The sequence below is a fragment of the Cnephaeus nilssonii genome (genome assembly GCF_951640355.1).
Source record: "Cnephaeus nilssonii genome assembly, chromosome: 1".
Lineage (NCBI taxonomy): Eukaryota > Metazoa > Chordata > Mammalia > Chiroptera > Vespertilionidae > Cnephaeus > Cnephaeus nilssonii.
The window spans coordinates 117,822,173-117,837,762 of record NC_137072.1 but is presented as its reverse complement, the minus strand read 5'-3'; the positions used below and the strand labels follow the sequence as shown (position 1 = coordinate 117,837,762).

General features: G+C 62.4%; 1 protein-coding gene across 3 annotated transcripts in view; it reads right to left on the bottom strand.

Moving 5' to 3' along the window:
- The window catches only part of GAK (cyclin G associated kinase), a 40,119-nt gene that overhangs the window by 21,285 nt on the left and 3,244 nt on the right, over positions 1–15,590 (bottom strand). Inside the window, exons 4-11 of one of the 3 annotated variants that reach the window (XM_079774866.1) lie at positions 14,837–14,951; positions 12,744–12,886; positions 8,398–8,523; positions 7,412–7,501; positions 5,892–6,027; positions 5,514–5,626; positions 4,202–4,292; positions 2,581–2,704 (exon numbers count right to left, since the gene is read on the bottom strand). In XM_079774866.1, coding sequence (XP_079630992.1) covers positions 2,581–2,704; positions 4,202–4,292; positions 5,514–5,626; positions 5,892–6,027; positions 7,412–7,501; positions 8,398–8,523; positions 12,744–12,886; positions 14,837–14,951 — 938 coding nt within the window. The remainder of the gene's footprint in view (positions 1–2,580; positions 2,705–4,201; positions 4,293–5,513; positions 5,627–5,891; positions 6,028–7,411; positions 7,502–8,397; positions 8,524–12,743; positions 12,887–14,836; positions 14,952–15,590) is intronic. The other 2 variants (XM_079774867.1, XM_079774868.1) reach the window with 2 other exon arrangements.

The window sequence follows — 15,590 nt, the reverse complement described above, 5'->3', positions numbered from 1 at the left end:
TCTCAAAAGAACTGTTGGTCCAGAAAGAAACTCACTACAGACTGATTCATTTGCCTGTCAGCATAACTATTATTGCTCATCTCACATTCAGTTCATATAAGTATATCTCTAGTGACACATGATCTCACTCATCTAGGGGAAATGATGAACAACATAGACTGATGAACAAGAACAGAACCAGAAACAAGGAGGCATCGATCGGACTATCGGGCCTCAGAGGGAAGATAGGGGAAGGTGGGGGGAGGGGGGAGAGATCAACCAAAGGACTTGTGTGCATGCATATGAGCCTAACCAATGGTTAAATTCAACAGGGGGTTGGGGCATCCATGGGGAGGGGTGTGGGATGGGAATGGGGGGATGAGGACAAATATGTGACACCTTAATCAATAAAGAAATTTAAAAAAAAATCCCTCTATAGTTTATTAATTTTTTCTTAAAAACACACGCTTCTTAGAATTAACCGTTTAACTGGCCAGAATAATGTATTCACTGCTGGACAGGGACCCGACTTTCCCTCTGCAGACAGGGCTTGGCGCCTGCACTGATCACGAGGCCGGGCTTCCTGTCAGATGGTGTTTCGTGGGATTCTCAGGCCTCGGTGCGCCATCTGTCAGCCTCAGCACTCAACTCACCACACGGACGCCAGAGAAAGCTCACAGGTGTAACAGGATCCTCCTCTATATTCTTACTTTTTAAAATACTCCTGGCAATAATTGGTAACATGAATTTTAAGATCAAAATCTATGAAAACAGCCTGGCCAGTGTGGCTCAGTGGTTGAGTGTCAACCTATGAACCAGGAGGTCGGGGTTCGATTCCAGTCAGGGCACATGCCCGGGTGAGGGCTTGATTTCCAGTGAGGAGCGTGCAGGAGGCAGCCGATCCATGATTCTCTCTCATCATTGATGTTTCTCTCCCTCTCCCTTCCTCTCTGAAATCAATAAAAATATATTCTTAAAAAATCTATGAAGCCGAAACCGGTTTGGCTCAATGGATAGAGCCGTTGGCCTGCGGACTCAGGGGTCCCAGGTTCGATTCCGGTCAGGGACATGTGCCTTGGTTGCGGGCACGTCCCCAGTGGGGGGTGTGCAGGAGGCAGCTGATCGATGTTTCTCTCTCATCGATGTTTCTAACTCTCTATCCCTCTCCCTTCCTCTCTGTAAAAAATCAATAAAATACATTATATATATATAAAATATATATATATATATTTTATTGATTTTTTACAGAGAGGAGGGGAGAGGGATAGAGAGTTAGAAACATCGATCAGCTGCCTCCTGCACACCTCCCACTGGGGATGTGCCCGCAACCAAGGTACATGCCCTTGACCGGAATCGAACCTGGGACCCTTCCGTCCGCAGGCCGAGGCTCTATCCACTGAGCCAAACCGGCCAGGGCAATAAAATATATATTTTTTAAAAATCTATGAAAACAACTTTTATGACAATGAATTTATAGTTTAATTGAAAAGTGATACCACCTTTAAAATTCTCCCCAATGTAAGTTTCTCCACTTGCTCAGGTCTAATTTTATGGTTCTCGCTGGACTCAGCCAGGCAGGGCAGGCTGAGCAGGGAGGGGGTCCCGCTGGCTCCACGGGCACCTCGGAGGGAGGAGGGGCGCCCGCAGGCCTGGGGAGGCGTCCCTGCTGGAGCCCAGTGTCAGCACCACTGAGGCCATGGCCCTACTCTGGCCGCAAACTAGTAAGACACGGAGCCTAGGAAGCACGCAGGCAGCCTGACACGTTAGCTCTGGAATTCCTGTGCAGACACACGTGAGAGGAAGACGACTCTCCTGGGAAGGACGGACGGACAGAGAGGCACGCACACAGACAGCAGCAGCAGCGCCGAGGGCTGCGGGACGTCAGGCGCGGACGGGAGGGGGAAGCTCAGGGGACGGGTGGGGGACCTGGGTCTCGGACGGGGACAGTGCCCTGCTTGCACAGCAGACAAGAACCAGTGAGAAATCCCCAGTAAGGTCCGCGTAGATTAAAGACCCGGATGTACAAGAAAACCATTAAAAACACATTTAATTTAAACATTCTGAAACACGTATTTTAAAACACATCTAACCTTCCTACTCAGGAAAACAAACAAAAGACATAAAGGGAAGTAGGGGTAGATGTGTGCTTTAATTAAAACCCAACAGAAAAAGACAAGTAACTGACAAGGAAAAACTGTTTTTGTCTTTTTCACAAAGTGAAACATAAAAACCTAAGCCCTCGGCTGAGTCCGGGTGCTCACATCTACACAGGCAAGGCGCCGTGCCCACTGCACACGCCCCACAGCCCAGGCAGGAGGCACCAAACCCCAGCGAGGTGGTGCCCTCAGCTCCAGGCCCCGCGTGCCCGGCAGTGGGCCAGCACTTGTCCGCTCCCCCCAAGTCCCTCACCATAGGGGTGGAAATGGGGCGAGAAATGGGGCGGGGGGGCAGGGGGGGGCGGGGGAGCGGGGCCCACCCACTGGCCACAAGTGCAGGCTGTGCCAGGCTGGGAGGCGGCAGCGCCAAAGGTCAGAAAACCCCCATGCCATGGAGAAGGCCCGAGCCGCGCCCAGGCCCTGCACCCACGCACCCTCGACTCACTTGGCGACGGACTGGATGACCTTGGAGGAGGTGTCCTTGAGGTTGGTGAGCAGGCGCCCGGGGCCCCCCCGCAGGATGTCCAGGAGCCCGCCGTAGGGCTGCTCGTACTCAGCAACCGCCAGGCCTGCAAGCAGAGACGAGCTCAGGCCGGGCCGGCGGGGTCAGTGGGGTTAGGACCAGGAGCGTCAGCATCCCCAGAACCTGTGAGGGCCACACACTCCCCGTCACCCCGCCGTCTGCTGGACCCCGCGTGGGCACAGGAACTAAACCAGCGGTTGGCATCTAAGCCTGCCCCACGCCCACAGCCCACCAGCTGCTCTCACAAGGGCCGAGCCTGGACCCAGCCGGTGAGAGCGGAGCCTCCGGGTGCCCACAGCCTCCATCCCGTCTCTAGGATGTGCACCCATTCACGCCTGCAAACCTGGACCCCGGGCCCCCTGCACACACGCACCCTGAGGGCCCAGCAAAGGCAAGTCTCCACCCGAGGAGGGAGGACACAGGTGGACATGGAGGGCAGGAGGGGGGTCGTGCATATGGCCCCGGCCGAGCAGAGAGGCCGTGGGGTTGGACAGCGGGTGTGCTGCTATCTGCCTGCAGCGTAGGGCCCGGGTGTGAACAGTGACGGCAACCCCGGAGGGTGTGGTCCCCGAAGGCGGCTGGGGGGGGGGGGCGGTGGGGTAACAAGAGGAAGTCGTGGCCGACACCCTGCATCTGTGCCCGAGGGTCCCTGCCTGTGTGCAGCCTCGGAGACCAGCCAGCAGCGCTGGCACAGGTGGCTGGGGCGCCGCGGGGACCAGGCCCCGCGCTCCGGCTGTCAGGCAGCCACAGAAAGCAGCCCACACGTCCTACGTGTAGAACGTTCTTGCTGGCCGTTCCCCAGGAAGTGACCAGCACTCGTGTGTGTTGAGCATATGTGTGCATGAGCGTGGTGTAAGCATGTACGAGCACGTGTGCACACGTGTGTGGTGTGGTCCTGTCCCAGCACCTAGAGAACGCCCCAGAGCAGTCCGGGTGGCCCCACATGCTGGACATGCAGAGGCGACCAGACCCACGCTGTGTGGAGATGGAGCCCGGGACACAGGGCAAGCCAGCTGCTGGGATGGCCCCTCCCCAGGAAACAAACCCGATTCCACCCCAAACAGCCAGAGTGGCCAATGGGATGGGGCGCGGGGCAGGGCACTGCCTGGCAGGGCCGTCCAGAGCCTTCCTGGGCCTGCTGCACCAAGCCCGGCTGAGGGCTCCTCGGGGACCAGCTCCGTGTGCCAGCACGGGGCGCCCAGACCACCCACAACCACAGGATGAGGGTGCAGCTCACTCACAAATGCGACCGAGCGGGAGGAAACCCGCTGAGCCACCTCTGCCGCGGCCACAACCCTCTCCTGCCCGAGGAGCCCGCCTCTCCCCAGGGGCCTGGGACCTGCACCCCGCCCCCTGCAGGCCACCCCAAAGGCCCCTGAAGGCTACCCCAAAGGTGCTCAGAGCCCCTGCGGCACAGGACAGGGTGCTGGCACGCACACCGCTCCCCAAGTTCCATCCTAAACGTGGCCCAGAGTGTCGCCTCCGCCAGTTCTGGGAGCTGTAGGCAGTTAGGGGACCCGAACAAGCAGCCGCGTGCACTCACCTCCGCCTTGGCCGCTGCTCACGGGCCCCACGGGAGGAGGTGGCCCTCGGGACGGGGCAGCGTTCCCATAGCCCCCATTCTGCTCCAGGAGCTGAGGGTTCGAACAGCAAGGCCTCAGCGGGTACGGGGCCAGCTCCGCGCAGGGAGAAACCCTCCCTCCTCCTGACTATAGCCCGTCTCCACCCGACCCTGGAAACCCCTACACGGAGGGCGGTCACACAGCGCTGCGAGCGGACGTTTGGGTTAGGGGCAGCCTGCCCGCTGCCGCACGCCCACCGAGTGCCAGTCCCGCCCAGCGGCTCGCAGCCTGCCTGCCAGAGGGGTGGGCTGCGCAGCGAGGACCCTGCCTGCCCCAAACTGAGCCCACGGCCGGCGCTGGCCAGAGTCTCGACCCGCAACCTTCAGAGAGGTGCTCGGGACCCGGCTGGGAGGGCCGCAGCCTCCCGCCAGCCTCTTGGCGCTGGACGCAACCCTGCGTGGCCTTCGACGGGCCGTGGTGCCTGCTCCTCTCCTGTGAGGTCCTCGGCCATGGCCGTTTCCGGTGCCGTGTCTGAGAACATCCTTGTTATGGAGCTGAAGTTTCGCCACATGAAGCTCACGCGGTAAAACGAAGGTGACGTTGCCTTTCTCTGGCCGAGCAGGTGGCAGGCGGATGGCGGCGGGCAGCCAGGCTTTCTCCACGCCGTCTCACCGACAGGCTTCCGGCTGCCAGGCAGGCACACCGTCCGCTGGGACCGCACACGCCAGGCCACTCAGCCGGAGGCCCCGCTGCCGAGGGCACGCAGACACCACTGTCCTCGCCTGCGTCAGGCCGACCGGTCCTCCCTCGGCTGCTCCTGGGCTCCAGGCCCGACCGCAGGCACGGTCCTCACCGCCCGCGCAGAAGAGCCCGCAGGGGGCAGTGTCTGCACCAGGGCCCCGAGTTCTGAAAGCGCCAAGATCGAAAGGTGCCCTGGCGCCCACTGACCCGCGGCCTGTCTGTCCACTGGCACCCCCACCGCACCCCAGGGGACTCCTGGCGGCACACACGTGGCGGCACACACGTGGCAGCCCCAGAGCAGACGCCTCTGAGCCCCGTCCACCCACACGCCCTTCCTGCCCCTCCTCCCCGCGCTGGCCGCTGTCTGACAGGGCACGTCTTCCTTCCAGCTCCTGCCCACGCTCAGAGCCGTCTGCCTGTGCTGACTCCCTCCTGCCAGGGGGCCCCGCGCTGGGGTCCCCGGGACACGGGGACAGCCTGCACAATGGTCACCCCTTTAAAACAGACGGGGCCTCGGAGACCCTGCTCTGAGCAGCACCTGGAAGGCCCTACCTCAGTGATGGGCGCCTTGGGGTTCACGCTCCGGGCAGCCGCGATCTCCTGCAGCTGGTTCACCAGCTCGGTGATGGACAGCCGCTCCTCCGGGTTGACCTTCAGCGTGGCGCCTGCAGTGGGGAAGGGCGCGCTCAGGGTCCCAGGACCCCAGGGCCCCACCCCCTGCCCTTGTGGAGGTGACGGACCCACGGAGGGCCTCGTTCACAGACTTCAACAGCAAGCGAGGCCACAACATGAAGAGCAACGAGAGCCACCGTTTGGAGCACGTAACTCACATGGCTGACGGGCGGGAAAAGCCCACAGGGAGGCCGCCAAAGGGCCACGCGGCACGTTACAGGAGGCGTGTCCTCCGAGGTTCCTGCACACGGGACTTACGGATGAGGCCGTGGAACACGGAGTACCGAGTGTCGTCAGCAGGGATGCAGTACTTCCCGTTGACGATGCGAAGCTTGGCGCCGTCTTCGAAAGGGTGCTGCCCGAAGCACAGCAGGTACAGGATGCAGCCCAGCGCCTGCGGCCGAGGGCGAGGGTGAGGGCGGGGCGGGCGGCCCTCCTGGCCCACAGGGCAGGCAGACTCAGGCTGGTCTGACTAACGCCAGCGAGGAGTGGGACAGCTCCCCCCCACGCGCACAGCTCCCACCATGTACACAGCCCCCCCCCCCCCCGCCAACACACAGCAGCCCTCATTCTGTGCTCCTCAGGGACCATGAACATGGAGGGTATAGTAAACAAGCTCCAATCTCTCATTCCTGGTGAAAAAGCCCTTTCAAAACGAAAAGTTCCACATCCGAGCACTGGATCTGTGGGCGGGGACAGCTGGGTGACTAGGATGAAGGGGCCACGTCCACGTTTTTCGTGATAACACTGAGCACAGGTGGACGGCCCTGGGGCAGAACACGAAGGAACCACAGGTGGCGGGGACGTCCATAGACATGCCCCGAGCCCAGCCCAGTCTCTTCTCACTGGTGACCTTCAGCACCCACTGGGGACACGGTGGAGACACTGGGACACCTCATCCAGCTGAGGATGCACAGCACACACCGCAGGTGCCCCAGCACAGCATGCAACTCCAGGGCCACCCTTTCAGCACCTGTGTGTGCGTGTGCGTGTGTGTGCACATGCACATGTGTGACTGTGTGTGTGCGTGTCCTTAGGCTGGGGCGGCTGAGGGCCCACTGGGGTCACCTGAGACTGGGGAAGGGAAGACAGATCACTAAGCACAGCTCCAGCCCCCGGGTCCCAGCAGGTCACTCATTTCAACGGCCACCTGCCTCTACGGCACCAGGACAGGAGCTCCTGCCGCAGCAGGCCAGCACCGGACACGGCCTGACAGCCCAGACTGGGAGCCTGAGATGCAAGGCGCAGGGAGGCCTGGGGCTGAGGCGTCCCTGTCCCTGCTCTTAGGGAGACAGGGAGACCGCAGGGCACCCACGCGCAATGAAGGAGCCCAGCCAGGCACGACTCCCAGCCCGACACGGGGTCCGGCCCCACGAACCCTGGCTCCGTCAGGCCTGGCCCGTGCAGGGGCTCTGACCCGCAGGCGGCAGACCGCTGGCTGACTCCACCCACCCCGACCCACCGCCCCTCCTCAGCCCATCTCCACTGGCAGCCGTGACAGGAAAGAAAGAAGAAGAGAGGCCAAAAAAGTGTGGCGTCCAGAGCCACGGGAGCACAGAGCACACAGGGAGCACAGAGCCCACAGGGAGCACAGGGCCCACAGGGAGCACAGGGAGCACAGGGCCCACAGGGAGCACGGAGCCCACAGGGAGCACAGAGCCCACGGGGCCCACAGGGAGCACAGGGCCCACAGGGAGCACGGGGCCCACGGGGAGCACAGAGCCCACAGGGAGCACAGAGCCCACGGGGAGCACAGCGCACAGGCACTGCGGCCTCACCCAGATGTCCTGCTTCTCGCCGATGGGGAAGTTGGAGTACAGGTCCACGATCTCGGGCGTCCTGTACATGGGCGTTGTGTTCCTGGTGACCTGAAGAACAGACGTACTTTTCACAGGGAAGTTGTTTGGCCTCGGTCCCACGGCCTCCCTGCAGGATGCTCACGTCCACCCCAGGGCCCAGCACCTCTCGCCCGGTGCTCGCCCCCTCTCCTCACCCACGGCCGCCTCCAGCCCCAGCTCTTGCCAGAGTGGCCACACCCAGCACCCACGTGGGATGTCAGCTGTGTGTCCAGGAGACACGTCCCAGCGGAAGCGGACAGGCGGCCCCCGCCGGCTCCGGGAGGTGGGTCACCTGCGGCCCGAGAGGAGGTGTTCTCAAAGCCGCCTCCTACGAGTTCTCGTGGACAGAGACCCTTGTCCGGGAGAGCTGAACTGAATTCACGGACAGTCAGGCTTTTCTGTGAGAAACCCGGGACCCAGGTAGGCAGGGCGGGCCCCATGGCCGAGACTGGGGACCCAGCACGGGGAGGCCAGCGTGGCCCACGTGTGGCAGACACACACACACACACCAACCCCGGGCCAGAGCTGCCGCTGGCACATGCTGTGACCCGGGCGAGACAGGGAGGCTAACCCACGGTTCTCCCGGGAAGGTCTGCTTCAGGAGGAGGAGGGCCTGGGTGGGACAAGCGCCCGGGAGACACCCAGGGCCAACACAATGCCACGTCCAGGTGCATAAGGATGCTGAGCCCGGGAGGGAGGCGGGCAGAGGGCACTGCGACCCGGACGTGGCCGCAGAGCCTCCACACAGGAAGTCACCAAGCTGCAGGCCCGTGACCCACATGTGTGCACGTGTGTTCCCTGCGCTGAGACGGCGTGCTAGGCAGCCGTGTGAGGCACTGACCCCCAGCCCAGCACGAGGCTCCTACAGCACGAGGCGTGGGTGCAAGCCGCCCCACGCGCAATGCTGAGCGCCTGCCACAGCTCACCTCCTCCTCCACCAGGGCCCGCCGCTGGGCACTCCAGCTGTAGTCGGGGACGTGCGAGATGGTCGTGGCGCTGCCAAAGTCGCACAGCTTAATGGTCCCCTGGTTACTCAGCAGTAAGTTTTCAACCTGAAAAATTCCAGGAGACAGTCCTTATAGATTTGGGGTGCAGACAGTCAGCTGGCTCTGAGGAGAAAATGCAGCACCCCCACTTCTTTTTGGTCGAAATCAGTGTGTGTACCTTTAGAAGCAGATAATTCAGAAAAAGTCAGACGTAAGTCAAAAGGTAAATGACATCAGTACCACGGGATACACAATGAAAGCTTTTAGAAAAGGCTGAATTAACACACTGTTTGAAAGCCATCCTACATAATAAAAGCCCAGCGACCGAACGGCAGAACGACCAGTGGCTATGACGTGCACTGACCACCAGGGGGCAGACGTTCAACGCAGGAGCTGCCCCCTGGTGGTCAGTGCGCTACCACAGTGGGAGCGCCCCTCAGCCAACCGGGATGAGTGGCTGCTCCCGCTGCGAACCCTGAGCCGACGGGCAGGAACCCGGGCTGTGATCATCACCTCCTCACCCCAGGCTCCTCCTCCGAGCGCCCGCAGGCCGTGCAGCGCCACCGCCAGGCTCGCAGGCTGACCCTAGAGGCTGGGAAGTGGGTTCGTGGGACTGAGGCCTACTCCACCGCCGCTCAGTGCTATTGGCCCTGGGCCCGGCCCCGACCAGGTCTCTGGAGAGGCGAGTGCTCCAGCTCCACGGAAGATGCCGGACCAGGGAGCAGCGCTCAGAGGGCAGGTCCACAGCCGCTTGGCTGACCGGGATGAGTGGCGCACCCACAGCGGCCGATCCCCGCAGGCCATGCCCCCACCAGTGCATGAATGGTGCACTGGGCCTCTAGTCCTATGTAGTTAATGTCCTATATAATAAAAGTCTAACGTGCAAACTGTCCCCTTGACCGGGAGTTTGACCAGGAGTTCGACCGCTCGCTATGATGTGTGCTGACCACAAGGGGGTGGCACGGACATGGCGGGTGTCAGTGATGCAGCCCTGGCAGTGGGCGACAGTGGAGGCGCTGCTGGCCCCGATGAGAGCGGGACCGCGGCGGGATGGTGGAGCGGGTGAGCGGGTGGCGCCAGGCCAAGGTGGGTGCGAGCAGGGCCCGATGACTCAGGCGGAGGGGGGCGCGCAGGGACCCTGGGGCCCAGGTGATCCGACCTGCCCTTCCACACCAGACACTCGCGCTTCGATCGCTGGCCAGGCCTAGGGACCACACCCGTGCACGCGTTTCGTGCACCAGGCCTCTGGTCAACTAGACGAAGGAGCTGTGCAGGATCCGGCCAGAAACTGCCGCTTGAGAGGCACTTTTAAATGCAACATAAGCAGGAACCACTTCTGAGAGCAGAGACAGACCTGTCCCAGCCCCTCGAGGGCACGTCCACCAAGGCCCACGGCTGAGGACGGATTTTACAATCTGAGTGCTGGGAAAAGCCAGTAATTCTTCACTCCCCGGGGCCGCGGGGGCCGTGGACCCGCAGAGCAGCCAGGTTTACAGTCGGCCCTGCCCAGAGAAGCCTGTGACCTGCTCGGGGACGGCCGAGGCAATCCCACGGGTGGGACCTGACCGACGGGCTAAAACGTGCGTGAGGAGACACAGAGCTGAGAAGAGCCAGGCGATCCCGAGGCAGAGGCGAGCCTGGCTGCCGCTCCGAGGGGAGGGCGCTGACCAGGACCCGGGCCGGGAGAGCGGGACAGGCCAAGGAAGAGAGCCCTGCCTCTAAACGCAAGGGCAGCCACAGGCCTCAGGTCAACACTCGGGGCAGGAGCCCGCCGAGCCGGCCAGCTGACCAGCCACCACAAGCCGCACCTGAGCGGACGCCGCCCGCTGAGAGCAAGCACGCAAACACCCCACACGTTCCCCACACACGCTTCCGCGGGGGAGACAGAAACAGGCAAACACCGCCACAGGTACGTCCCCAGAGAGGAATCCAAACGCCAATAAACCTAAAACGGCAACTCTGCCACAGAAGGAAAATGCCACGGAGGCCACAGTCTGCTGCCAACACCAAGAGCCCCAAGCGCAAGGCGCAGAGGTCACCCGACGGGAAGCAGCGACCCCACAGCACACTCTGCCAGCTGTGGGCCCGAGACGGACGAGCCCTAAACCACAGCGCTGAGCAGAACGCCGCACGAAGGATGCACTCCAGAGCCACGCGCAGCAGACAGGGTCGCCGCCCGGGGCCCGTGGACAGGCCGCGGGGACACCTGGCGCACACGGGGCACTGAGGTGAGGGAGTAAACCAGGCATGCTCACAGACACGGCGCTCTAATTCCATTCCTCCTTTTCACACACACGAGCACATGGCTAACACGTGAGCAGAGCAGTCCTGAAGGCACGGGAAACCCCCGCCGATAAGCGGGAGCGCCCCCAACCCCTAGCACCACCACCGCCCGGCGTCCTCCCAACCCCGCGGGGTGGTGCCTGCCAACAGCTTAAAACGACCTCTCGGATTCGGGGGAAAGAGAAGGCCAGGCTCCTCAGAGGTCAAATCTAGACGAAGACAAAGACCCACAGACGGGGTGCCAGTGCCGACCCCTAACCGGGGCCACCAGGAGGACCACCCCGGGGTCTCAGAGAGCACACCTGGGGAGCCCCAGGGACCGGGCTGCGACTGGGTGTGAAAGGATATGAGCAGCCGTTTCCCATCTTTCCATCTGTGGCACATAAACTAACTACTGAGGTTCTGCAGCGCACAAAAAGCGTACAGTGGTCCTTGGGTTACCTCGGAGATCCGTTCCCACAGTGCGACGTAACGCGATTTTCGCCGTAAGTCGGAACCCACCTACATAAGCACCTACGTCACTCACATGGAGCACAGACACAGCAGTAATGACGTGAAGCAGTAAAGAAAATTTAAAAGAAAGGTAATTCCTGACCTTTACTTGTAAAAAAATAATAAAAAACATAAAGCGCATTATGTACAGACGCCGAAATGACGGGACTTTTTTACAAATAAACGGGAGATGGCAATGTGACCTGAGGACTGCCTGCATTCTGCTGATCTGACCAAAAACGGGCCATTTTGACGCATTCACACCGGACACCTACTGTGCTGCTGCTGCCGTTTTCCTACTTGGGAGGCTAAGGGAAAGGTCGGTACCCTGACCGGACAGCCAATCCTCACAGCGCCCCATGAACGCCTCTGCGCTAGCGAGTGTCTGGGTGCTGCTAAGGCAGGGATGGTGCAGCTGCTAAGAAAACGCCCCTGCTCTCCCACAGTTTTGTGCACAAGTGTCCAGGCGTGAAATGGAGTGATGTCTGGGGCCCGGCTTTAAAATCCTTTAGGAAAACCACCTTCTCGAGGAAGCAGGACGAGGGGCAGCTGTCGCCCAAGACGTGGCCAGAGCCGGGCACAGCTCTGGGCACTGGACAATTTCCACAAAGTCTTGGGTTTTTCAAAGACACACAGGGGGAATAAAAACCAGGCCAGCCCGGCCGGCGTGGCTCAGGGGCTGAGCATCACTGTATGAACCAGGAGGTCATGGTTCGGTTTAATTCCCGGTCAGGGCACAGGCCCGGGTTGCAGGCTCCATCCCCAGTGGGGGACGTGCAGGAGGCAGCCGATCCATGATTCTCTCTCATCACTGATGTTTCTCTCTCTCTCCCTCCCTTCCTCTCTGAAATCAATAAAAATATATTTTTAAAAAACACACCAGACCATAAACCAGAAAACATCTGCAGCACATATAACTCAAATAAAGACCATTGTGTGAACATACGAGGAGCTCCAATCCATCAACATGACAGACCAAAAAGCAGGAAAAGGACAGAAAACAAACGCTAACTGAAGAGCATGAGCAGCAACAAGCACTTAACTCACTAATAACCAGGAAAAGCAGAACCACTACGATCCCCCCGGCAGCGACATGAAGGCGGCAGCTCTGTGCACGGACGGCCAGTGGCACGAGGAGCCCACCTGCACGGAGGACACACTCAGCACCTCCGGCAGCTGCAGCAGGAAAGCAACCCTGCGTGGAAGGCAGGCGCTGACACCAGCCACGCTGCAGGCCGCCCTGGACCCCGAGGGCACGTCCAGAGGAGGCACACTCCTCGTCGCCAGGGGAGGACGAGGGCCGCAGCCCAGGGCTGGGGGCACAGGGGAGCCCAGGCCCCACAGGGCTCTCTCACGGCTTCAACCGAGGAGCCTCGGGAAAGCCACTCGCTGGGAAGGGGCTCCTGCGTGGTCTCTGAGACTCGGCAGAGCCTGGCGGCCTCCCTGGCAGAAGCCGGACCTCCGCGGCGGGCACGGCGGGCGCGACGGGGCGTGCGGGGGGGAGGCGGCACCTTGAGGTCCCGGTGGATGATGGGCGGCTTCTGCCGGTGCATGTGCTGCACGGCCCTGCACGTCTGGTAGAAGATCTTCAGGATGGCGTCGCATGACAGCGGCCCTTTGGTCTCGCTTTTCTTCAGAAACTCCACCAGCTGCCCTGGAAGAGACAGGAGACACTCATCCCCACAGGGCAGGGGCAGGCCGCCGGGCAGGGGTGGGGCCGCCGCCCTTACACGTGGGACACCTGCGGCCACGGCGCGGGAGCACAGGCTCCCACACGGAGTCGGAGATGGCAGGGACCTCGTCTCCCATGTCACACTTGCTCCGCTTCCCTAAATGACACGGCCATCTGCCCGGGGGCGTGGAATCTCCAACACGCACTCCACACCGAGTGAGGCTGCACACAGGACCGGGGGTGGTGGCAGCACAGGCGGGGACGGTGAGGCTTGGGCCCAGGGAGCCCCATCCTGTCGCCAGGGACACGTGTTCAACCTCAGTGCCCGTCCCTGATCCAGGCCCGAGGCCACCTCAGTGACAGATGCAGCCACCGTGGCTACCACGGCTCCAGCTCCATGGTGGCCCTCAGCCACGCTGCCCCGCCTCCTGCGCTCAGACACCCCCCCGCCACCCTCCAGGAAGCCAGCTCTGCCAGCCTGCGACACGGGCACCCGCTCCAGCTCATTTCCCCCTACGCTGGGCGGGTCACCGAACCCGCGCCTGCACACAACAGTGCCCAGACACCACGCTCACCTGGTGAACCACCTGCCGAGGGGCGAGGGGCATGAGGCCCCAGCCTGACGAGGCCCAGCGCAGAGCGACGCAGAGGCCGCCTGAGCTCCCGTGTGAGAGCAGGACGGACACCACGGCACGCAGCCGCAAACAGGGCCCCGGCAGAAGAGCGTGCTGCCCGGATGGAAAGCAGCGTGGCCTCACCCACGCCACCCGAGGTGTCAGAGCAGGCCACCGAATGGCACCCCCAACCCAACAAGTCCCCTGCGAATGCCAGCCATGGGGAGGCCAGATCCCGGGAGAGACACGCAGCAACCCGTGCACCAACACGCGTGCAATGCACGAGGCAAGGAGCACGTCCCACCGACACTGGCGAAGGGCCTGAGGTCTGGGTCTGCGGACACTGGGCCTGAGAGCAGGCGAGCCTGTGGGCGCAAGGCGGCGCCGGGCACAGCACGCTTTTCAGAAGGAAGAGTGGGTCTACGGAACCCCACTTCTGAGCACACCTCACAGCGCTTTTCCAAGGAGCACACACTCGCGCAACTAAAACCAGCAGTGACGGCGGACACCTGCCACCTGGAAGACCCGAGTGGGGAGCCGGCACCTCCCAGCCCGCCCAGTGAGCCAACGGGAAGCAGGGCCCAGACACAGACAGCACAGCCCTCTCCCCCTCCCGTCGGCTCCCAACCCCACTCCCCGGGGAGGGCCCGGCTTCCCCAGCCTATAAAGCCGCCTGCACCTGTTTCAGCCTGCTGCCCCCCCCCCCCGACCCCCACACCCGCTCCAGGGCTGCGCTGGCTGCTCAGGACTCAGCCCCTTGCCGCCGCCGCCGCCTGCACCATCTCCTCCTCCTCCTGCAGAGGTGCCTGCGCTCACGCCCCTCTCCTCCAGGACAGCCCTGCTCGTGGTGGCTGGACCCCGGGGAGGGCCATCTGTGGGCGCAGCATGCGAGCCTCCCAGGGGGACGCCTGCCTCAGGGTGCCCTGCTGCTGCTCCCCGGCCTTGTGGCAGCAGGGCCCTGGCCTCCTCCCACACACGCTGCCCACGCATGAGGCAGCACCGCGCCACAGGACGAGGGCCCCACCTGGCTGCCGGCCCCTGGCCCACTGGGCCTTGCATGTCCTGTGCCCTCCGCTCCCCCTAAGGTACACCAACACCACTGAGCCCCAGGACGTGGCTCCAGAAGGGCGGACCCCCAGCCCTCCACGGGCAGCGCGGGCTGACTGAGCCCACCTCCTCCTCCTCGGTCACGCACGTGACCCCTCCGCCCCTGGGACTCTGTAGAAGGCACTGGGCCCCCCATCCTGTTGGTGAGAGAGACCTTCCTCCTGGGAAGGGCCCCCCTCCTCCGGGACCTGCGTGCGCCGGGAGCCGTTACCTCTGCAGAGCTCCGTGAGCAGCAGGAACTCGGCCTGCCCCGTGTCCGACTCCTCTTTCCCTATGGACGCTGCAGAGCAAAACTGGACAATGTTGGGGTGGCCAGAAAGCTTTTTCTGCAGGTGTCTTGTTAAAGGAGAATGCGTAAGTCTGCACACTTCACACAAACATGCGCGGTGGGCAAAGGTAGGCGTACAGCTGTGAGCACGAGGACTTGCTCTCGTGTTATTACTTATTGTTGTGTTCTTGCCCACGCAAACAACTGTAAGCCTGCTTTTGCCCTCCCCTGTACGAACCACGATGCTGAACGACGTGATCTTAGACCTCAGCGCCTCAGAGCGGAAAGGAGAGGGCCAGCAGAGGGCAGGGTGGGGGAAGGACCGCGAAGTGTGCACGGAACCACACACCTGACCACAGCCAGGCAGGCCGGCGGGAGGGCGCGGCGGGAGGCCGTGAGCAGTGAGGGTGTCCACCCGGAACTCAGGGCGGCGAGCACCCTCGGGCTCAGCGGCCGGCGTGCTCCCAGGGACAGAGCTTCAGGAGGGAAAAGAGCAGGTTCTGGCAGCGAAGGGGCAGCACCAGCCGGGGAGGCCAAGGAGAAACGCCAGCCATCAACCATTTGTTGGTTGATGCTCTGCCCGGGGTGAGGGGATGGCCGGGCGCCGTGGCCGCAGGTCGAAGGGCTGCCCACCCCGGGCACAGAGACCTCTGGGGCAGGACCCACATCTCCACTCCCAGAACCATGGGATCCCTTC